This window comes from Penicillium expansum (genome assembly GCF_000769745.1).
Source record: "Penicillium expansum strain MD-8 chromosome Unknown contig40, whole genome shotgun sequence".
NCBI lineage: Eukaryota > Fungi > Ascomycota > Eurotiomycetes > Eurotiales > Aspergillaceae > Penicillium > Penicillium expansum.
Window position 1 is genome coordinate 115,353 of NW_015971177.1, and position 22,694 is coordinate 138,046.

General features: G+C 48.4%; 8 protein-coding genes across 8 annotated transcripts; 6 read left to right on the plus strand and 2 right to left on the minus strand.

The window, feature by feature from the left end:
- Positions 1–1,669: 1,669 nt before the first annotated feature.
- On the plus strand, positions 1,670–3,151 carry PEX2_012260 (SUN domain-containing protein; the record flags this gene model as incomplete). The annotated part of the gene is made up of 1 exon (XM_016738503.1): positions 1,670–3,151. One exon carries the CDS (start codon positions 1,670–1,672, stop codon positions 3,149–3,151), a length of 1,482 nt encoding a protein of 493 aa, XP_016602809.1.
- A 775-nt stretch (positions 3,152–3,926) lies between these two features.
- PEX2_012270 (uncharacterized protein) lies at positions 3,927–4,256 on the minus strand (the record flags this gene model as incomplete). The annotated part of the gene is made up of 1 exon (XM_016738504.1): positions 3,927–4,256. One exon carries the CDS (start codon positions 4,254–4,256, stop codon positions 3,927–3,929), a length of 330 nt encoding a protein of 109 aa, XP_016602810.1.
- Positions 4,257–5,813: 1,557 nt separating this feature from the next.
- On the plus strand, positions 5,814–7,472 carry PEX2_012280 (Zn(II)2Cys6 transcription factor; the record flags this gene model as incomplete). The annotated part of the gene is made up of 4 exons (XM_016738505.1): positions 5,814–5,991; positions 6,046–6,171; positions 6,230–6,707; positions 6,773–7,472. 4 exons carry the CDS (start codon positions 5,814–5,816, stop codon positions 7,470–7,472), a joined length of 1,482 nt encoding a protein of 493 aa, XP_016602811.1.
- A 72-nt stretch (positions 7,473–7,544) lies between these two features.
- Positions 7,545–8,779, minus strand: PEX2_012290 (putative transsulfuration enzyme family protein; the record flags this gene model as incomplete). Its single annotated transcript, XM_016738506.1, has 2 exons — positions 7,545–8,570; positions 8,627–8,779. 2 exons carry the CDS (start codon positions 8,777–8,779, stop codon positions 7,545–7,547), a joined length of 1,179 nt encoding a protein of 392 aa, XP_016602812.1.
- Positions 8,780–10,024: 1,245 nt separating this feature from the next.
- Positions 10,025–11,215, plus strand: PEX2_012300 (IST1 family protein; the record flags this gene model as incomplete). Its single annotated transcript, XM_016738507.1, has 1 exon — positions 10,025–11,215. The coding sequence occupies one exon, from the start codon at positions 10,025–10,027 to the stop codon at positions 11,213–11,215; it is 1,191 nt and encodes a 396-aa protein (XP_016602813.1).
- An 838-nt stretch (positions 11,216–12,053) lies between these two features.
- PEX2_012310 (AP-2 complex subunit sigma) lies at positions 12,054–14,006 on the plus strand (the record flags this gene model as incomplete). Its single annotated transcript, XM_016738508.1, has 7 exons — positions 12,054–12,665; positions 12,865–12,965; positions 13,124–13,300; positions 13,356–13,395; positions 13,461–13,490; positions 13,567–13,797; positions 13,905–14,006. 7 exons carry the CDS (start codon positions 12,054–12,056, stop codon positions 14,004–14,006), a joined length of 1,293 nt encoding a protein of 430 aa, XP_016602814.1.
- Positions 14,007–16,921: 2,915 nt separating this feature from the next.
- Positions 16,922–17,950, plus strand: PEX2_012320 (sulfotransferase family protein; the record flags this gene model as incomplete). Its single annotated transcript, XM_016738509.1, has 3 exons — positions 16,922–17,066; positions 17,167–17,443; positions 17,512–17,950. The coding sequence occupies 3 exons, from the start codon at positions 16,922–16,924 to the stop codon at positions 17,948–17,950; spliced, it is 861 nt and encodes a 286-aa protein (XP_016602815.1).
- A 2,486-nt stretch (positions 17,951–20,436) lies between these two features.
- PEX2_012330 (arylsulfotransferase family protein) lies at positions 20,437–22,663 on the plus strand (the record flags this gene model as incomplete). The annotated part of the gene is made up of 4 exons (XM_016738510.1): positions 20,437–20,553; positions 20,619–20,747; positions 20,816–22,310; positions 22,377–22,663. The coding sequence occupies 4 exons, from the start codon at positions 20,437–20,439 to the stop codon at positions 22,661–22,663; spliced, it is 2,028 nt and encodes a 675-aa protein (XP_016602816.1).
- Between the last annotated feature and the right edge of the window lie 31 nt (positions 22,664–22,694).

Genomic DNA, 22,694 nt, shown 5'->3' on the forward strand with positions numbered 1-22,694 from the left:
TGTGTCAAGGCGACCTGTCATATATTGTCAAATGCACTGGGGCCCCGCGAAGTCTAAGTGATAGGCTGAGTGGATACTCACTATGCGAGGAACATCAACAGTCCTTGCAGCAAACTCAAAAGAAACTTCCTGTTTATCATGCGTGATGCATTGCCTTTCTTGACTTCCACTCGTAGCACCCGCCGTAGCAGGATGTGATCAAAGCTAATGCAAGGATCGCTACCGTTCAGGGCTGGGTACTGAGCTATCCGACAAATATATCACCACAAATCACGGGTTGAAAAAGTATAAAGAAGAAGTAGATTCACCTATTTGGTCTTGGTCCTCAGCGAGGTATAGAGTAACTCAGAGAGATTTGAACATTCTAATATAATTAGCACAGTTTATCCAAGATATCGACATTCGATACCTGCATAACATATTAAATCAACTCCATGCTTCTTGCATTGATATTCCGACCTTTATTACAATTTGCGAAACTATGGCACGTCTTGTGCATAGCATCTAATGGAGCTCATGATTAAAGTTATCACAGCGGTGATCCTATTGATCCCTCGTTATGCCATCAAAAACTCCATACTCTCTTAGGCCAAGCTTTAACCAAGCCACCAAGCGACACATTGGCAGTCGGGACAATACGTTCCTAAGGCTTCGGATATCTTGGCCATATGATTATGTACCTATCAAAGAGAATCGAGAGTCCACTTGTAATGATCAACAGTTCCAGACCGGTACAGTGTGGTGGATTTGATTGGGATTGACGGGCTACTAGGCCAATTCCACTTGGGAATATTAGCCTGCTTCCCCATTCATGTGCTTAGGTGGAGTTCTCTCCTTTTGATGTGCATACAACCAACATACGATGCTTCTGGGTTCACTTGGTTTGTTTTTTATGTATTCCAACAATGATTATACCCTCAGAAGGTTACAAATTCAAAAGATTGGATGTTGAGATATCATGTGACAAGATCTCCAAGGTTCCCAAAGGTTGCGCCTAGCAACGCGTTCCCCTTCCTCCTCCACTCTCCTCCACACTCATCATTTGTGAATTGATAGTTTGCTTTTTCGCCGTTGAAAGAGTTCGGAAGACAACTCCACAAAGCAAATCTCTTTGCTTATTGGCCTTGCCCCCCCTGCCAAGCAGGAACCATCGGGGTAATGGCGTTCATCATTGGCTGCAGGCTATCTCTGCCCCTGACACTAAGTGTCTAGTGGCTCCATGTGGCTGCCCACTAGTGGAGTCTGCTTCAGGGGCACAGCTTTTGGGGGTCCAAGGCTGCACCCATAATTCCAGTTTCGGGGGGGAGCAATTACAACAATGGGAAATATGGGCAATCATGGACGAGCCGCTCATGAAAATTCAGGGCTGCTCCTGAAGTCTGCTCGGCGCCGGAATTGCGCGCAGATCCCAGATCTAACGCCTTTTTTAGGCTAGCACACTCGTGGACCTGAGCCGGGACCCTGCTCCTTAGTGGCCGTGTTCCTTTTCCTGGTGCTTTTCCCCGTTTCTTTCCTTTCTCTCGTCTTGACCTTCATTCCCTGTGAGCACTGCGTCTGTCCCTGGCCATCGGCCGTATCCTTCTGTCACTCGTTTGACTTAGCCATTCGCTTCATATATTCACTCGTTTATTGATCTTATCAATTTGCCAAGTCTTTTCCCCCTGACACGATGAAGTTCCAGATCACGTCCTTCCGCGCAGCGGCGCTTGTCGCCCTCATTGCGAGCGCTGAAGCCGCCAAACATAGCCATGGCCAGAGCCATAACCACGAGAGTCGTGATGTGGCTATGGCAAAGAGGAGTGGAAAGTGCGAGTTTCCCTCCGACGCTGGCCTGGTTGAGATCACCCCAAATGAGCAAAACGCCGGTTGGGCTATGAGCCCCGACGAGCCCTGCAAACCTGGCAACTACTGCCCTTACGCCTGCCCTCCTGGTCAGGTGTCTATGCAGTGGGATCCCAAGGCGACGTCCTACTCTTACCCTATGTCCATGAGGGGTGGTCTGTACTGTGACGATGACGGCAAAATCCACAAGCCCTTCCCCAACCGTGACTACTGTGAGTCGGCCACTGGTGTTCTCAAGGCCCACAACAAGGCTGGAAAGTCTGTCTCTTTCTGCCAGACTGTACTGCCCGGAAACGAGGCTATGCTTATCCCTACCATGGTTGATACGCTGGCCGATCTGGCCGTGCCCGGCATGTCCTACTGGTGCTCCACTGCTGCCCAGTACTACATCAACGCTCCTGGTGTCACCGCCGAGGAAGGCTGTATCTGGGGTACCTCCGCGAACCCCGTCGGTAACTGGTCCCCATACACCGCCGGTGCCAACACCGATGACAGTGGAAACACCTTCCTGAAGATCGGCTGGAACCCTATCTACTTGGAAGCCTCCACGCCCTTCCGCAATGTCAAGCCCGACTTCGGTATCGAGATTGAGTGTGAAGGTGACGGCTGCAACGGTCTGCCTTGCAAGATCGACCCTGCTGTCAACGACGTCAACGAGATGATCGGTACGCCCTTCGTTGGCGCTGGCGGCGCCACCGGCTGCGTCGTGACCATCCCCAAGGGCGAGACCGCGCACATCATCGTCTTCGAGAAGGAGGGTAACGGCAGCACCTCGTCTGAGACCATTGAGGTTTCCACTAGTACTCCTACCCCCACTAGCAGCTCCAGCACCACCACTAGCTCCAGCACCACCACCACTACCACCACCACCACCACCACCACCACGAGCACTACCACTAGCACCTCGACCACCACTCATACCCCGACCAGCACTAGCACCAGCACCACTGAGACATCCACCTCCACCTCCACCTCCACCTCTACTCCCTCGTCGACTTCAACCTCGACTCCCACTTCTACCGCTAGCTCCACCTCTAGCTCCACCTCTACTGCTAGCTCCACTTCCACGACTTCCGTGTTGAGCATCACTAGCCCCAGCGCCTACCTATCCAAGTCGAGCTCGACACTAAGCTATACCTACCAGCCGCACGTTCTGACCGGTTCTGCTGACATCCAAGCGGCCTCCAAGACGACCGCTGCCGCTGCCGCTGCGTCCACATCTTCCACCACTGGCGGTGCTACTAGCGCCACCGTCTCCATGCTGACTCTGGCCTTCGGTGCCCTTGCCGCCATGGTCGTGAACTTGTAAATCAGGTCCGACTGATTCAGCTATATCGACCGTACAATATTGCATATATGTACGAGGTGTGTACAGACACCACCGTGGGGCTTCCTTTCTGCACTATATTTGCCTGCGGAAATCAATCTAATTGAAACTCCGCAGGTATCTAATATTGTTTGATTCTTTTCACATTTTTAATTCTTTTTCTACATAATCCCCCCCTTTTTATGATTCTTCACATCCCTTGGATGCCCTTGATTGACGACGCTCAACGTTGGACTTTTTTTACTCTGCTTCATGACTTTTATATCCCTTTGCTCTCAGCATCGCTTTTTTTCAGCTTGTTGAATATCCCTTTCTATTGCTTCTGGTACGCAGGGGGTTTTGTTTTTTGTTACATATGACGACTGGTTGGGGTTGAAACTGACCAGCGCTTTTTGTTTGACTCGGGAAAACTATTGTTTGTTCTTTAATTTGTCAATCCTTATTACAGTGATCTTTTAAGATCTCAGACACACCCTTGTTGATTATACAGAGCACTCTTTCACCATTCATCCTTGTTTTGATCCTTCGTGTCTAGCACCACACTGTCCTTGAAATACTTGGTAAATTGAATATAAACAAATATTGAAATTGTTCTCGTTCCGATATAAGATACACCCTGTACATGCACCATCACTACCAGTTGCTCACATGTGATGTACACCAAACCAAAATGCTGATAAACAGGTGGATCCCGAACATGTCCTTGCCTCCAGTTCACATGTGAACATCCCCATTCCAAACGCCAAACCCAAGCAATTCAAATATTTAATTCCTCGATGGGAACAATCATATCAGGTCTCCTCGCCTCAACTGCCAACATGTTCAAATACCGCTGTCTGGCCTCGCGCATGTATTTTCGTTGCTCGTAAGACACGTCCTTCATATACTCTGTGTCGTCAAGACCATGATACATGGTGTATATACTGAACCCGATAAGTCCTCCCACAATGCAGCCGGCGAGAATGAGGAAGATGTAGAGGGCGTATTGATCAGGGTTCACCCCGCTGCGCTTGAACAGGCTTGTGGCTTCATTCATTGTGGATGTTTGTATGATTGTTGTCTCTAATGTAGGTGGGATGGCAGGCATTGTGGTTTGAGAGGCTGTAGAAAATAAAGGGTCTCGTTAGCTATTGGGACATAAGGGGCATGTTATGGGGCTGGGTAAGCACACACTGTAGTCGAGAGAAGATGTAAATGTCAGAAACTTCCAAGGTTCCTTTGTGGTGTATGCAAATATCGATTCGAAGTAATTGTTCCGAGGAGATTGAGATTGGTTTATAGAGATAGGGAACAGTAGACTACACTTGATGTGCGAATTCTGACAGCTATATAAATAAGGATAACCTGCACGCTAAAACCTCACATCTACAGCTAAGCAACACTGAAACGCGAAGAGATTGCTAAAACCAACCCTAAGGTACATGACATTCTTCCTAAATAGGCATGGCGGCACCAGATTCCCACGCCAATGATGTCAGGAACCGAGCGGACCAATCAGCGTGGCTCAATGGCTGGTGGGTCGACCAATTAAGATGGGGCTGGATCGACTAAAATGGACTAGACGTTCTAAATATGTACATGGATTTTGACGGACTATAACCGTGCAGCAACCTTCTCTCTTCTTATTTCTCACGGACCGCCTTTCGGCCCCCAAATTACAGGTACCATGTGCTATAGTGGGTTAGTCTCGCTTTCCGTGGTGTGATTTTGCTGTATGCCGTGCTTGATTGGCTCGACGGTGCCCGGTGCTTTCCCCTGGGCCGCCGGGCTCGCGTTGGTTACGGCAGTTCAAGGCCTTGGGATTGCTGTAAGTGATTATTTGTGTCTTACATGTCTCAGATGACTCGGTCTCTCCGTTGCTAATCTTGTTGACTCGTCAAATGTTACCCTGAGAGCCCCGATGTCGCTCGCTATACGTTTAAGTTGTGGTGTGAATACTTCAGCCCAGCTACATCCATCTTTTCTTCCTTTAAAACAGCTCCAAAGGTGTATATTTGCGACCAGCCTTGTTGAAATCCTACCCAGTGATCAACTGAGTATCGTAGCTTTGGTTCTTCTCTCGCTCAGGGCTGTCCAACAGTTCCGATTTAGTTTCTGGTCTGGTAGTATAATGGATAGTTATATTGCTCCGAATCAGTAGAGTTCGATTCAACGGTCTATCATCTGTTACCACATGGTACAATATGACCTTTAGAGGGGCTTTGATTATCAATTAGAGGATGTATCCATATCGGGGTCGTATCATGTAGATAAAATTAAGAGAAAACAAAAATAGAAACACCCATGATAAGAGACATCGATACTTATTAGGGCTGACTAGCCTCTCGCTAGTTCTATAGATCCTATTTGTCATTGAAAGATCTCTTTGGTCTCTTTTTTATGTTTTTATGCTGTCTCTCGTGTTCTTCTTCTTCATCTTCAAGCAGATCAGAAATAATAGACACAGAGCATGAGAGTATGAGCTGAATTTTTGGAGTTGATGTATTAAAAGACCCAGGTCTAAAATGTTGTCGTGGTGGATCTAAAAAATTGACCTTGACGGGTATAGCCGGTCGGCTCAGTCAGCAAATCTTCCGGCTCTGGAGTGGACCGCGAATCTTATACCTTTCTTCGCCACATTACACATTCCCTATGCCATATCCAAATGGAGACAGTATGCGGTCCATGCTGGACATGTCGCAACCGCCGTATTCAATGCGACCAGTCCGGAACACCGTGCGCCAAGTGCGAGAAGGCCGGCGTGGAATGCTTTGACAAACGACCTCTGAGATGGGTCAAGGGCGTGGCCATTCGCGGAAAGATGCAAGGCCATTCGTATGAGGGTATGGCAGATGGTACTACTGTGAATACTTCTAGAACTACCAAATCTGTTCAAGCGACCCCGCAGAGATCGCCTCGCGCGCTGGTCCAGACTTCTGCTGCCAGTAGAACCCTGCCGGTTACCTTGCAAGACCCGTTCATGTCAAACCTGGATCAAACCTCCAAATATTATATAGATTACTGTAAGATCTGCACGAAAAGCTCTAACACCAGGGTATCAATAGCTGACATCGCATTCAGATAGCGAACGCATATGCAAATTGTTCATTGTATACGACAGCGCCAGAAATCCATTCCGGAGTTTGATCTCCTTTGGATTGAACGATATGGTCTTGCAGAAGGGCATACTTGCTCTCGCTGCGCGACATCATGCCAATACAGGCCAGTCATTCCATCAAATTCAAGCTTCGACATCGGTTGGCCTCATTAATGCCAATCGCGATGCGCTACTTTTCAAACATCAAGCCATGGAAGCCCTCTCCCGGGTACTTAGCGACGGAAAAATAGCAAAAAGTGACACCACCGTTGCTAGCATATTTCTGTTTATTTTCTTGGATCTTCTCGAATCTGGGAGTGAAGGTTGGAATTTTCATCTTGAGGGTGTGAAAAGTTTTATTACATCCCACCGCCCGCTGCTGGAGGCACAAGCTGGAGTTAATAATGGACCTGGCCAGACTGTACAGCAGATCTGGAGTTTTATATCCAACCAGATTCATTTGTGAGTTATGCTAAGCCTAAGGGATGGTATAATGACACGCGAGAGACTGACTGGCTATAAAATAGAATTGAAACGCTGGGAGCAACATTTTTACGACCGAAGCTGCTGTCGGGATTTATATTTGACGGCCAAACAGAAAGGCAATCCCAAGAAGAAATTGAACAATCTTTCCTTGGATGTCCGGAGTTCCTGTTGTCGGCGATACAATTTCTCTCCAACGAAAGGGACGCCATCGCAGGACAGCGGCCTGACGGTGTCGCTCTCCAAACACATATACAAGATACCACGGCGATGATGGAAATTATTCAAAACTTTGACTCCTACGCCTGGGCTTCGAGTCTCCGGCATTCGAGACAGTCTTCCGCAGATGAAACCAACAATATCTGTACATTGTCGCAGGCATTCAAAATCGGGGCTTTGCTATATGGGAGACGAATTCTTGATGCACTCACGGAAACCATCACCTCGCAAGACGATTTGGTTTCTGAGCTGTTGGGCCTAATTGACACTTTGAGAGACGATGAGGCGCTTTTCAAATGCGTTCTGTGGGCTATCTTTGTTGCGGGCTTGGAGTGTCAGTCCCGGGCCCAGAAAGACTTTTTGGTAGAATCTTTAGAGAAATTTTGGATTGCTACGAGCTGTTTGAATGTTGTCAATGCAGCGAAGATCCTGAAGGAGTATTGGGACCAGGAAGAAGGCTTGGAGACTCCATCGCGGTGGATATTTGATATTGGTCGTTTGGGTCGTGACTGCCTTTTGATATGACATACCAGGCATTTAATACGTCAACCAAAATCTCCATATAACCTAGCACAAAAACATAAGATCAACTAAGCTTCATCCCAAAAGCGACTTGAATGCCTGCAGCAAGTCATCCTTCAGATCCTCCCAGTTCTCTAGTCCAATGCTAACTCTCAGTAGTTTCCGGTCAACCCTGGGATCCGACAAAGCCCGCCACTCAATCAAAGACTCGACCCCACCAAGACTAGTAGCATGCTGGAAGAAGTGAAGCTTAGTTGGAAAAACCTTCGCAAACTGCTCATTGTGCAAGACAATAGAGAAGACGGGTCCAAACCCATTAGGCATCTGCTTCTGCAACCACTGCTCATTCTGCAAACTAGCATGGTGAATCTTCTGTACAACCGACTGAACAACCATCTCCTCACTACCCACAGCAGGAGACGATGCTTGCATAGCACCATGAAGCCAGGAAATCAACCTAGCCGAATTCTGGCTCGCCCGCTGAACCCGCACTTCCAGCGTTCGCAGACTCCGGATGCCAAGCCAACTCTCCATATTCCCCATCACACTCCCAAGAGCGATCCTATCCTCAAACAACCGCTTCGTCCAATCGGCACGCTTCGTAGCAAGCACGCCACAGAGCAGATCGCTATGTCCACCGAAATACTTCGACCCGGAATGCATGACAATATCCGCACCCCAAAGGAACGGATCCTGCAAACCAGGCGGTGCAAATGTACTATCGACAATGAGGAATGCGCCGCGGGAGTGGGCTTTGCGCGCATATTCCTCGATGCTGAACGCCGTCCCCAGTGGGTTGACGGGCGTCTCTAGTAGGATGACATCGCCGGGACCTAGGCTTTCGGCGGGACAGTCGAGAGCGAGTTTCTGTAGCCCAGACAGACGGGACACTACCGCGATGACTTCGTGGCTGCCGTGGTATCCCTCGCCGACGGAGATGTGGCGCGGGTTGAGGAGTGTGAGAGCGGCGTGCAGGGCGGCTAGACCTGTTGAGTAGCTCACTGCGTTGCCGCCTATTAGGGATGAGAGGACTGATTCGAAGCGGGTTGCGTTTGGCGCGAATTCGCGGGAATAGACATAGTTCTTGCCGTTGAATTCATCCTAGATGGGCTTGTTAATTGGGAATATGGATGTATGTGTGTTGTCTTGAGACGTACCACCGGATCCTCGGATGGGATAAGCTGATCTGGATCATTGGGGTATCTGAAGATTGTAGAGAGATGGATTGGGGGCGCGACGTCGGTCACTAGATTCAAGGCATCGTCTGCATGCAATGCTTTGGTGGAAGGGTGGGCGTTGTTATAAGCCATTTTGCTTGGTGTCGGAATTGGTTTGAAAAGAGAAAATTGAGATTGGGAGGGTGTTTATATCTTTCTCGCTCTTCCAAAGGTTGACTTCTCGCTGTCAATGTTGGAAGTACTCTGGATCGAGATCCACTCCCGTCAACTTCCTAAAACGGAAGCCTCCGTAAGTATAAAAAAACGGTGGCAAAGCATCTATGGCAGAGGTTTAGGTCCACAAGAAAAGATATGAAAAAGATGGATAGCTAAGATATATCTAGGATATAATGCCCCATCATCTTAAGCCCATAAGAATCACGGAAGGTATAAAACAGGTATGATAAATGAAGATAGCGAAGACAGAGATAGCAAAAGATTACCGTCACGGTCACACACAAAGCAACTAGAATCATAAACTTAACTTACTACATACACATATGTACCTGAGTTTGTTCGTCGATTCTCTAGAATCCAGGAAGCTGCCTGTCCTAATCTTTCTACACCACATCTCTCTATCCCATCTCATCCATTCCCCCCATTCATCACATCATTTAGTACCCGAAGCTTCTTCAATATGGAGGAATACCACGTCCAGGGTAAGTCATTGTCTAAATTTCGAGTTCTTTTATCCTGATGACATTCAGAATGCTCCGCTAAGAGCGTCGAGACGACGACCTCGAATGAGTTCAATTTATTGTTAGATGAGATCACAGCCCGCTGCAACAGACAGACAAAGGAGATCCACAAATGGCTCGTCTACACCGAAGATCTCAAACAGGCTATTACCGATACATTGGAGAAGGAGAAACTCAGGAAACAAGGCGCTGATATCAAAGCTATGAAACGGTCACCCCGAATTCCCCAAACACCCAGAACTCCGAGAACACCCAGAATACTCCAAATACCCAATTAGCATATCATCATTCCATTGTTTGAGTTTTGTGGAATTTCCTCAAGTTTCAAAAGTGAGAAAACAAAGGATAAACGGATAAAGTGGTGACCCCAAGGTCTCTCGGCCCCGGCCTCCATTTCCCCCTCACATCTTCCCTTCTAACAACTTATCACGCCAAAATGCCTCCCTCGGCTCAAACGGTAAGAAATCATGGCCTACTATTCTTTGCTTTCTCTTCTTTTACATACTCATTCCATGATCGAGTCATTCCCCTAAGTCTCGTTACCTAAAGGTCCCAAGGCTACCCCGCACTGCGCACATAATGCCTGCCTACCCTGCAACTCCCATGCGCGTCTGATACAGAAACCAAATTTGCTAACAAGATGGAATCAAAGACTAGACTAGTTTCCACCCTCCGCCTGCTTATCCCCCGTCTCCGCCTCCTCCAAAAGAAAGACACAGCCTCCTCAGTCGTCCAACGCCGCGAACTCTCCCATCTCCTCAGCGAAGGCCGCGATACATCAGCGCGCATTCGAGTTGAAAATGTCATCGCAACCGATATCGCGGTGGAAGTAATGGAGATGGTCGAGCTCTACTGTGAGCTGCTGCTGGCGCGCGCAAACGTGCTGGATCAGATGGCCTTCAGCGATCAGGGGACCCGCGCCAGACTTCGCGCCAAGGAATTGCTCAAGAAGCGCACACAGGAACAAGCTGGTGTTACAGGATCAACTGCGGCAGGCGTCAAGGGCGCTGGGGAAAGCACTGGTTCGATATTTGGGTTCTCTTGGCTGGGAGGAGGGCAGAGGAAGGAGGCTGAACGGGCTGCGCCCAGCACAGCTTCTGGTAGTGCGGCAGAAGACTCCGGTGATGGGCTTGCGGATGAAGATAATCCCTACATGGATACTGCTCTCGACGAGGCTGCTACTGTGGTCTTCTACGCGTGGCATCGCTTTCCGCACGAGGTGCGCGAATTTACTATGCTTCGCACTATGCTGGGCGAGCGATACGGCAAGGAGTTTATGACTCTGGCGCAAGATAATAAGGTCGATACTGTCAAGGTTCCGGATCGGCTCCTCAAGAGCTTGCGTGTGCGTCCGCCAGGACAGGAACTGGTTGAGAGTTATCTTCGAGAAATTGCGAAAGCATACGGTGTTGAATGGTATGGAGCCGAAGAAGAGCTAGGAAGTGCGCCGCCAGAATTTGTGGATGACCTCGGTGATGGTGGTGATGGTGACGCAGAGGAATTACAATTACCGCAAACTCCTGGCAAGCAGCAAGGAGAATCGGCCTTGAGGCCGAACCTCTCTGAAGCGAGACGTGCCTCGGAGACTAGTGAATTGACCAAAGCTACTCCTCCACGTGGACTCGCTTCGGGCCGAAGTCCTGTTAGCGTTGCGCCGCCGGCTCCGAGAACCGACAATCCCAATCCCAGAGTCAAGCTTCCTGGTACAGAGGGGAGAGCTGCTGCTGTTCCAAAGGAGGATGGTGCCTCTAAGAGCAAGAGTAACAACAGTGGGATACCCGAGCTGGATGAACTGACACGAAGATTTGCGGATTTGAAGAGGAGACCATGATTGAAAAGCTCAGTGTCTCAATATCCATCAGAACTTAGTACTTAGCGTCTTGATTTTAGCCGTTTTTTCATGTCGGTTTCCTTTCCAGTGCCTTGAACAGGGTTTCTCTAGGTCGAATGTCTTGGCTCTGGCCCTGCATAATGCATCACATCTCCTCATTTTAAACGATTTGCGTTAATTACAGTTGACTGGCTACCCGTTAAATAGTAGGTTTTAAATTAGACTAAGTGGTTCCCCGAGTATGATAGGTCATATTCAGTGCGGAACTCCGAAGTTGGAGACTCCGTACTTCCAACGTTGAGAGCAAACGAATCTGAGACAATGTTACATTGGAATTAGCACATTTCTACTTTGTTAATAGATTATACCGTGAATAAAATAGCTGCTAGTGTGTCAATTGAGTATAATAGAGAGCACTAAGAGCCTATACCGTGGCCAATCTATAAGGGACTACATAAAAGCCATATGACACGTGATAGAAGCAAGGCACGACCACCCTTTCTCCAGACCTGTGGGTTTCCAGTGATCACCTCAAATCTAATGAAACAGGCTGATTATATATTGCCTTAATATCGAATTCCATCCAATATTGGAGGCATATTAAAGCAGTACAAATCGAAACCCCCGTTGGAACTACGCACGGGACCCGCAAAACCCAATCGCGCTCAACACACCACCCGTCCCGAAAAACACACGAGCCATGACACAGACCTAATATGAACTCCGAATCCCCTGCGAATCCGATCGTCCTCCCCAGCTAGTGGTTGCTTGACACTGCGACAGTTCTCTCCCCCCCGAACCCCCGAAAAAGGCCCCAAAAGAGAAACGGCCAATTACTATGCCGGTGTATATGCTCCACGGCTTCCGCTGGCCCCGCGCCGGGTTCACGGGGATCCGCGTATACATCGTACTCCACAATCTGGAAGAAGCAGCAGCGGAATACATCCAGCAACCGCTGACTACCGAGCTGCTCGCAGAATCCTTCCACAAAACACAAGCGGACCTCGTGACCCGGCTGCCGGAGCTGTCGTTTATCGAGCAGTATGACCCCGCCGACGAGTCGAGTGGCACCGTCAGCCAGGATCATGCGTATATTTCGACGCGGGTTCTAGAGATTCCAGAGGATGGGAGTGGTAGTTGTGGCGGAGAGAATATTGAGGATTGCGTGGAACAAGGATCCGGGTTGACGGATGACCAGACGGCGGCGTTGGAGGAATTGCGCGATCGTCTAGCCCCCGGTGAGAAGATCGGTTGGTATCTTGTTTACAATGGAGATCCTGAACGGTGGTTTCCTGATTCTGAGGACGAAGAGGATTATGAGTCTGAGGAGGAATCTGAGGATGAGAGCCAGATTCAGAGCCAGATTCAGAGCCAGATTCAGAGCCAGAGTCAGGTCCAGAGCCAGAAGGGGGATAGCTTTACAGAGCCTACTAGTCCGCAGAGCTATACGGTATGTGGTTCCTTTCTTTTATTTTGTGGTGTATCGGCTTCTTCTTTTCCTCCTTTTTTTTGCGGACTTCCTCCCAGTCTCACTGCTACATCTACGTGGTTGCTAATGGGGTATTTCTAGACTCGTCTAACGAGGTTCTGGAATCGGATGAGCTCGGGGTGAGAACTGTGGCTGAGTGCTACGGAACATGGCAAATCAGGTCCATTTGTTCCGTCACCACGCAGTGTCACTCGTTGCCTCGTTGTTCCATGTGTTACACGGGGCTTTTATGGGAGGAGCTTTTAACGAATTCTACGCTTTATGTCTGTTGATACTCTATGTTTTGCAAATATTGTTATACTAGTTCAGTTGATGTATTGGATGTCTCATGGGAACCAAATTGCTTGCAGATTTAGTAGAATAATTTCCTATAATTCCCCATTATGCGCTTCTACGTATTTCACCTGCATCTCTATAGAGTCCGATCTGGGCGGTGAGTCCGGGCAATATGGGAGGGGAGCTTCGATAACGGGAGCAGCGGAGACCATCGAAAGCTTGTCACAACACTCCCCGAGTGGTTTCATAAATGCTGACCAGGTGACATCCTGGCTTTCTATCGCAATGGTTCTCTCATTTATCCTGGTTCAGAATCGCCAGTGAGTGGCTGTCCGCCCCGGTCATTTTCGATCTCAGACGCTAATGACGGTATAGGGGGAAAACGCGCCTGGCGAAATGGTATTCACCGTACAGTGTGAGTGCTACCAGAACCCATCAGTCAATACATAATTGGAACTTTGAACTAACACCAGCTTACAGGATGAAGAGAAAGTCAAATTGAAAGGCGAGGTTCGTCCATGCAATACCACCCACACCCGCACTTGCTCCGAGGTTCCCATCCAACTAACCACCGACAACCGTATAGGTCCATCGCCTCGTCGCCCCCCGAGATCAGAAATACCAGTCCAACTTTGTTGAGTTCCGTCGGAGTACCAAGGTCGTCTACCGAAGATATGCTGGCTTGTTCTTTTGCGTCTGCGTCGACGCGAATGACAACGAATTAGCCTATCTCGAGGCTATCCATTTCTTTGTCGAAGTGCTGGACCAATTCTTTGGCAATGTGTGCGAGCTGGATTTGGTCTTTAATTTCTACAAGGTGCGTACAAGTCGCTGGGGTGAATGCACTAGTCGGCATGAACCGGGGCTGGCGTGGGATCGGAGTTGCACGAGCCATGATACTGACCACGTGTGCCGGATTTATAGGTCTACGCTATCCTGGACGAAGTCTTTCTCGCAGGCGAGATTCAAGAGACAAGCAAGCAGGTCGTTCTCACGCGATTGGAACACCTGGATAAGTTGGAGTAGAAAACAACCTTGCTTGATACTCGGATTCGGGAACGATACGGGGACCCTTATCGATTGCGGACCCGACTGCATTGGACAAATGAAATAAAAAAACAGTCATTTGCATGGAGTTTCAGGTGTATCGGTGGCTTTCAGACACTATTAGTGCTGTTCATGTTCATATTAGGAGGGACTATTCTGGAGATATCAAATCATCAGTACAGTCCATGCCACTACTTAGGGGCCAATGTCGAAATCACAGGTCATGTGAGTATGCTGCATACAGTTCTCCCTCTAGTCTATCTGCCCATTGCGGATGACGGGGCTTTTCAGACTAAGCGTCTTTACCCCACCTAGGTAGTCTCAGGTTTATATGGTAAATGGGATATTCTCCGAGCAGGATATATTGATTTTTCAAGATGCAAAACCCACAGAATCCGTTCTAGGTTCTTCGAGTTAGTTCTATGTAATTTCATCCATGTATGTCTTTCACCATGGCTACCTATGTGGGTATGTCTTCGTCTTTGTAATCTTCTGTTGTACGTCCACGGGTACTACTGATTAAAAGTATGTTTTGTTTATAGTGTTATAGGAGACCGTGGGGAACGTATATAGATGCTAGCTTACATGCAAGATCACATATTCTTGTACAAGGAAGTAAATATAGTTATAATTTAACCTGCTCCAAGTATATAAGAAAGTTGAGACCTGTGAAGCTTAGATACGACTCTATGGGGGTAACAGCTTAGTGCCAAGCTTTTCCGTGTTCTCTTTTCGCCAGCACCTCCACGGGAACCACTAGTTCATGGTGCGGGATATAGCTGTGCTGTCACTGATTACCGAAAACACTGCCGGGCGGGTGTCTGGCGGACACGGAATGCGCAAACCTGGCTCAATGGACCAACCTAGGAGCCTTAAGCTTAGATTAGATTGTAAAGTTGTTTCCATTTTATGGATGGACTTCCTAATCGGTCTTGGCTTGGTGAGGTGATCATAACTGTCGATGGCGAGCGATGGCGAGCGTTAGCCTAATGGTCTTGGCATATCACATTTAAGGAGCTCTGTCGCTGTTGACCCTTAAAAAAGGGTCTACCTTGCTGAGTACATTCTTCTTCGTCGTCTTTTTCGCTTTTACTACATTCGACTGACCATAAAGAGTCTACCCTACTCTGACTTCAGCATGCACGTCCCAGGCAATATCAAAATGGATTGTCCGGAACAACACCATCTGTTATAGCTATGATATCGTACTAACTGCCTATACATACACAGCCCACAGACATGTTCAATCTTACTGGACACGTGATAGTGCCAGGGTCTATGAGAGTACTTTCCCTCAATGGAAAATATCTCAGCAACACGGGACGATCAGTTCAGCCGTGACAGTGCTGATGCGTGACAGCAGAACCGCGGAAATCCTCACAAATTACCCACCGGATGCTGATACCCCTGGCGATGATAATCATACGAAACTTCGTTTCTAACACACCTAACGCCAACTTCACCCGATACTTGAGTCATAACGGCTTCGAGTCCGCGACACATCGAGCAGGTAGTCTTTCCCGTGATAGGCAGTGTGACCGGACGATCTAGGAGAAGGGCCCCATTGTGCCCGACTGTCTGAAACTCTTACATACCTTCCACGGTGGTGAGAGGAAATTAGACTCGGCTTGACATGTGGAACACGCAACCACAGTCTCGAACGAGCCAAATGCAATCAATCTGATGGAGCGGGGGCACCGGGTTCTCGTACTCCGTACCCGGAACGACATTGCCCTGGGCGGGACAGCTGCGAGATTGATCTGCTTGGAATATTGTGGGCCAAATTTGGCAGACCCAATTCGAGCCGTTTTAACTTTGATGTGCTGGATATGAGATGTCAAACAGCGACACAGCATTGCAGGCTCATACATAGTAGATGAGTCTACAATGATCTATGAGCCTACGATGTATATGATGCACTCAAACTGGCACTGCCTTCACAATCAGAAATACGCACTCTCCACAAGTTGAAGGTGTACGCGTTTCCATCTAATGCTCCACCAATGACCGGCATTGCATGGGTTGTCAATCTCGGGAAACTTGAAGCGTACGTGGATCAAGTCTTGGCAGCGCGGCAGACAACTAAGTACGGAGTACTTTCGGTAATTTTTCCTTCGGTACCAAAATTCTCGGGTTTTTGCACATGGACTGTACCATACAACCAGTACCATACTCCGTACAGACTGTACCATACTCAACTCCACCAAAATGTTCACCCCCTGACAATCCTTGACATCCCTGTGCGTCAGCTTGTGACGTCGTGTCTCTACGCGCCTCAGTACATTCGATATACAACGAATTTTCAACTAGGTACGTGTCCTGATGTCTTTTATCGCTACGACGGTACGACGGTACGACATGCTTCGTATACACTCGTGGGCTTTCGCTTTTTCGAATCCACCTGTCCAAATGGGGCACAATCGGATTTCAGGAATGCAGGAATTGCCAAAAGCCAAGACTCGGACATAATGGGTGGAAAGATTGCCACTCGCGGGGAGATAGGAGATATACATACAACATACAACACACACTAGTTGGGAACTGTGAAAAAGTGGTTCGAGGCTCGTCATTGGCACTGCCACTGTGACCAAATGCCCACTCTACTTCATTGTTGTATCGATCTCCCTTGAGGATCAGTTCACTACCGAGTCTGGAATTTCTTTTTAGCTGATTCTTTTTTATTTTTATTTTATTTGCATTTATTCATTTACTCTTCCCCTTGTCTCCATATCAACCTCATAAAACCCCCCTTCCTTCTAGACTTTTTCTATAAGTCTTGTCCTTTCTTTATCCAGCTCTATTACCTCCTCTCGTTTATACCATCTACACATCCTCCCTCTCTAAAAAAAGCTTCAACTATATCGAATTGCAATTGAGCTTATACACACCCCACCATGTCTCTCATGCTTTCCGATAATCTGGCTCCCCAGCCCATGACCGACATCTTCACCGATGACACAAACATTGACCGCCGAAAGTGCCACCGCACAGTGCCTATGAAGGTTCTTGCTCTGGGAGTTGGTCGTACCGGAACTGCCTGTAAGTATGATGTGCTGTGTTGCGTTGGACTTAGGTGTATTGGTGTATATACCGGGTCTGATGGGAACGAGAAACATGTAAACTAACTACTATTTGACAGCTCTCCGAAAGGCCCTTGAGCGTATGGGCTATGGAAAGTGCTACCACATGATGTGCGCAAGTGTTGAGAACCCGCCGGATTGCTTGATGTGGCACGATGCCCTGAACGCGAAGTACGACGGAATCGGCGAGTTCGGCCGCAAGGAATGGGACCAGCTTCTGGGTGACTGCCAGGCCGTCTGTGACTGGCCTGCCTGTGCCTTTGCAAAGGAGCTGATTGAGGCTTATCCCAATGCGAAGGTCATTCTGACCACCCGTGATGTCGAACCGTGGCATGCGTAAGTCACAGTCTCACCTTGTACATCTGTATTTCTGGCCTTAAACACGATACTAACAAAACCACCAGTTCCGTCATGAAGACCGTCTTCTGGCGTGTCTCAGACCCAGAGCACAAGTTTGTGTCAAACTTCAGTTGGGCCGCTGGCATGTACTACCCCATGCTGAACAAGTTCTTCGAGACATTCTTCCGTGGTGATTTCCCCGGAAAGGGCAAGCAAGTCTACGAAGATCATGTCGCCCAGGTCCGCAGTTTGGTTCCCCCCGAGCGTCTGCTTGAATACAACATCAACGACGGCTGGGCCCCGCTCTGCGAGTTCCTCGAGGAGGAGGTCCCTGACACCCCCTTCCCTCGTGGCAATGACATGGCCGACTTCTACAAGCGCTGCAGTACCCGCAACCGTCACCAGATGATGAACGCTGCTTTCCAGGCCGTCACTATCGGTGGTTCGTTGCTTGCCGCTGGCTTCGCTGCTACTTTGGCTTTCAAGCGTTTCTCCCCCCGCTAAAATTCTCGTCCTTGCACCTTGCACATCCTTTTTTTCCTTTTTCCATATTCCCCACATCTCACTTTTCTCCCCTGGCTGCTAGTGTGCGCAGGCGCCTCTAGTATATTGCCAGACCCTGTGGTCTTTTTTGTTACTTTTTTTTTCTGTCACCCTCCTTGTTGGAACAGACCACTGCATGTATCACAAACCTCTTGTTTTGCTATCTTCAGGGGCGTATTGGAGAACAATTCGATAATATATCATTATATGCTATTTCTTCTTCTATTTTTCACCACCATCCCTTATGCATATACTCTGTACGGAGTACATGTGTGCGACAAGCGCATCAAGCACCTCCACCTTTAAATTGAGGGATATAAACACTACAAGGGACCCGCTTCCCCGAGGCTCTGTCATCATCATGCATTGCCCAGAGGCAAGGGGCGCCTAAAATCTTGGCTCAGAAAAGCCTTACCGACTTATCAAAGGATCAGGATCAATGCAAGGCGCGTAGAGGAGAGTCATTTATCAAAAGACAAGCCAATTAAAGGCTGCGAAGTGTATACGAATAATTATTTGATTTTGAGATTTCGCCGTATACAACGCACACGAGAACAGAAATCCGCTCATATTGACCAATATTGTACATGTCCACATAGCAACCACTTGAGGAAGTAAATAAACACCAACTATCGACACCTTCTAAATCCGGCCGTCCACAGCCGGTCCCAAGCCCTTCCCACCTCTTTCCACTCTCGTACTGGTACGAAATCAACAAAAAACGTTCCAGCCACACTCCGTTCGAGAAGTGCCGTGGAGTTTCCTCGGCTAGTGGCTTGGCAAAGGGAAAAAGGGATCCATATTGATTACGTGGACAAGCGATACATACAATACTGAAAGTTACGTGTATTGTTATATCCTGTTATAGCGCAGTACGGGAAAAATAACTGATACATATACAAAACCAAACGGGGGTAGAATGTTTCTTTTATTCTAGGCCCCGAAGTGGATTCTCTTAGAAGGCTTGTATCAAAAGCTTTGACAAAAGTACGTAATATAGACGATCTGGGCTGGGTTGGTGTACGTGGACTCATGGCACATTGAGTGATCAGTTCATTGTTGTTCGCGGGTTAGATTTTTTTTGGGATCGAAGGGTTCGGCACATGTCAACTTTGATCTTCGGTAGTCACGGATATTTGATAGGCCCTCTTTAGGTGGGTGCGCTGAAAGGAGGCTATCCGACTTCATCTAATCTCTTATCTATCTGCTGTAGCTCCCAGTTTCGAATGGTTTACAGTGTACTCCGTACATCCGATACCACTCGGAGAATCTCCCATACGAGTTCCATCCACTCAAGATATCGCATAAAAGGTCAAATGTTCAATCGACATGTGGTGTCTATAGTACGACAGTATCCATATGTATCCATATCTATATTTAAACAAATGTCCATAATACACCGACATTGTATGTTCAAATCTCATGCACGTGTGCCAGATTAGAGGTTGCAACAAAGATAGCCTGCGTATGCTCTGACGACGCACTATGCGCCACCGCTGTACCCGAACCAATCCCCCACTTTCAATTCACCCGTGGAAAGGTGTACGCGACGATTAATGCTTCTTCTCAGCCACATGCACGTGGCTTTAGCTTCATCGGAGTGTCTGGAATGTTGAGGTCGGATCTATTGGTTACCTATATCCCCGAACAGGATAAGTCACCTGCGCGGGTTCCAAGGTTGGGATCAGCGGTCCATCTGAGTTTGGCTAGCGGGTAACTGGGTGTTCGTCCATGGTCCCGTTCCCGAGACACGTTACGGAGTACGGAGTGGCTCTCTGAATTGAGGTTGAACATACGAAACAGATACGATGTACGATCTCGGGGTTAAGGTATCGGCGCTAGTAAATGTCAGCCTCCTTAGTCTTGCGGGCATGACGTGGCCCCTGAGAAATACCCGTACGGTCACACTATCTACGTACGTATCGGGGGGAAGAAAACGACAATCAAGGTTTTCCGCAGCAAATAATTAGACGATCGAAATTTTTTGAAAGGGGAAGGATCCCGTTCATGAGAGGTGGTGGTGATCGGTTTACCATGATTTTGCCCGTACAGTATCAAGCTCCCGAACACTTCCCCCACAACTTAAGCAGCTGAGACAACTTTTAGCAGAACTGGGCATCTTGGCACTGGACGGGTGTTGGTCGAATTACCGTTGACTAAGCATCCGCATCTAGCTCTAAATAGATTTTGGCCAATGAAAATAGACGATCAACATATTTATGCCCCACCAGACATGCGAAAAGCATGCATTGACAGGTGGAGATGGACTCGTACACACTGCTTGTTCGCCTTGGGCCTCTTGGCCTTGGCTGAATATTTTCCTTGGCCTTCATTTTTCTATACTTCTCCTACATAATTTACCTTGCATACATCGTTTGGCGTGATTACTTTTTGTTTGGCTCTACAAGCTTTTTGTATCTTGCATCGGGAAGTGGTGCGAAGAATCTATGGGCGCCTCCATATTTTCCTCTTTGAGGACTGTACCGGCGCTCTTCTTTTTTTGTATCCTCTGGTTATGCGCTATTGATAGTGCGCTTGGAGAAGAAACCTCTTTTTACAAATCGGTAAGTGAAATTGATCGGATGCCCTCAAGTGTGCTTTTTGACTGAAATTGTTCTCGGTATAATAGAGGCCCGACATATACCCACCTGTATTCGATGTCGAGAAGTCCGATCCAGACAAGCTCAGCCCGGGCTACATATTCATCACACCATACGAACTCCAGAATCCCGGCCCATACATCTACGATAACACAGGGGTAGGTCGTTATTTGGGGGGTTCGAGCTTGCCGAGTATGGGAATGCTAACCCGCCGTGCGATAAATAGGAATTAGTATGGAGCGGCTGGGGAATTTCCGGGCCGGGCAACGCCCACGGCCTGCACGTGTGCAAGTATAACGGCGCCGATCACCTATGTTTCTTCCAAGGCAACCAGCAAAAAGGATACTGTCGCGGACATGGTATTATCATGGATAAAAATTACCGAGTTGTGCGATCAGTTCAGCCAGGTGGAGGAATGGCCTCGAGCGACATGCACGAATTCCGTCCCATCAATGATGGCAAAACCGCTCTTATGACCATCTATCAACAACGGCAATTCGACATGACACCATGGAACGTCAAGACTGGTGTAGGGTGGCTCATGGAGAGTGTTTTCCAGGAGATCGATGTGGAGACCAACAAAGTCCTGTTTGAATGGCGCTCTCTCGATCATGTTGATCCATCGTCGAGCTATACATGGCCGTCTCATACGGATACTTCTGGAACGGGATTGAATGTGCATGAGCCTTGGGATTACTTCCATATCAACTCTGTCGACAAAAATGCTGCTGGTGACTATCTTATCTCGTCGCGGCATACTTCTGCCATCTACAAGATCTCCGGTAAGAACGGCTCGGTGATGTGGCGGCTTCACGGAGCGCAGCCCTCTTTCCGGAATATCAATTTTAGCTTTTCGCAGCAGCACGACGCTCGGTGGTTACATGAAAACGCCACGCATACAATTCTCTCACTTTACAACAATGGATATAACGGTTTCAACAAGACCCATACGTATTCATCGGGCATGATCATCATGATTGACCACGTGGAAAAAACCGCTATCCAGCTCCGCGATTACACCCCCATCAAAGACGACATAGTGAGCTCCAGCCAGGGAAACCTACAAATGCTCCCCAACAAAAACGTCTTAATCGGATGGGGAAATAACCCGTTCGTATCTGAACACGACGAAGCGGGCAATCTACTGTTCTGGGGCTCATTCGCCAAAGATACCGTGATGAACTACCGCGCAATGAAGTTTGAATGGGATGGTGTACCAACAGACTCGCCTGCCCTATGGACATACTCCCGGACTGCGGAACCATCCTCTTCCACCAGTTTCTATGTCAGTTGGAATGGCGCAACCCGCGTCAAGACGTGGCGATTCTGGGGAGCGATGAACATGACCGGACCTTGGACCTTGCTGGACGAGGTTTCTAAGACCGGATTTGAGACTGAATATACAAGCTCCAGATTCTTCCTTTGGTCTAAGGTCGAAGCTGTGGATCGCGAAGGCATTGTGCTGGCAAAGTCCGAGACCAAGTATACCTTCATTCCCTCGTCTGAGCTGCGCGAATTCTGCGCCGACTCTACATGCTTGGATGCACAGGGATATGGATTCCCCGGGGAAGAGGCAGCCCGCCCTCTCATTCCCCCAGTAGGCGTCAATACTGTGCCATGGATCGACCCCAACAACCCGGGCTCCAATATTTGGACACATCCATCAAGCGAACCACAACCTTCTAGTGCTCCGAAGTACTCAGACGGGTGGAACAATGGCCGTAAGTAAATCTCGATTAAAAGTTTTATTAATTCAAGTAAAAGAAGCAAAACTGACAATTTCACAGGTCTACTTGCCTGGGGTGCTGTTCTCATCGTGGCAATCCCCCTCTTCGCTGGAGTCTTCCTCGCACATCGATACTATGCCAGATATTCGTTCAACCAAATGCAGGATCAGGAGTCCTCTGTGTCTATGAACGGCACGGTTGAGCGGAAACACCCTCCTGTGCAGGTCACTGATCTGGCCTGGTGGAATTGGCGCCGGTGGGTTGGAGAGGACGAAGCAACTTCCTATCTCCCACTCGGTGAGCGGAATCTATACGGCCACAGGCGTGAACGAGAGCGGAACGAATAGTGGCTTCTCATTCTTTACTTTTTGCTTCATC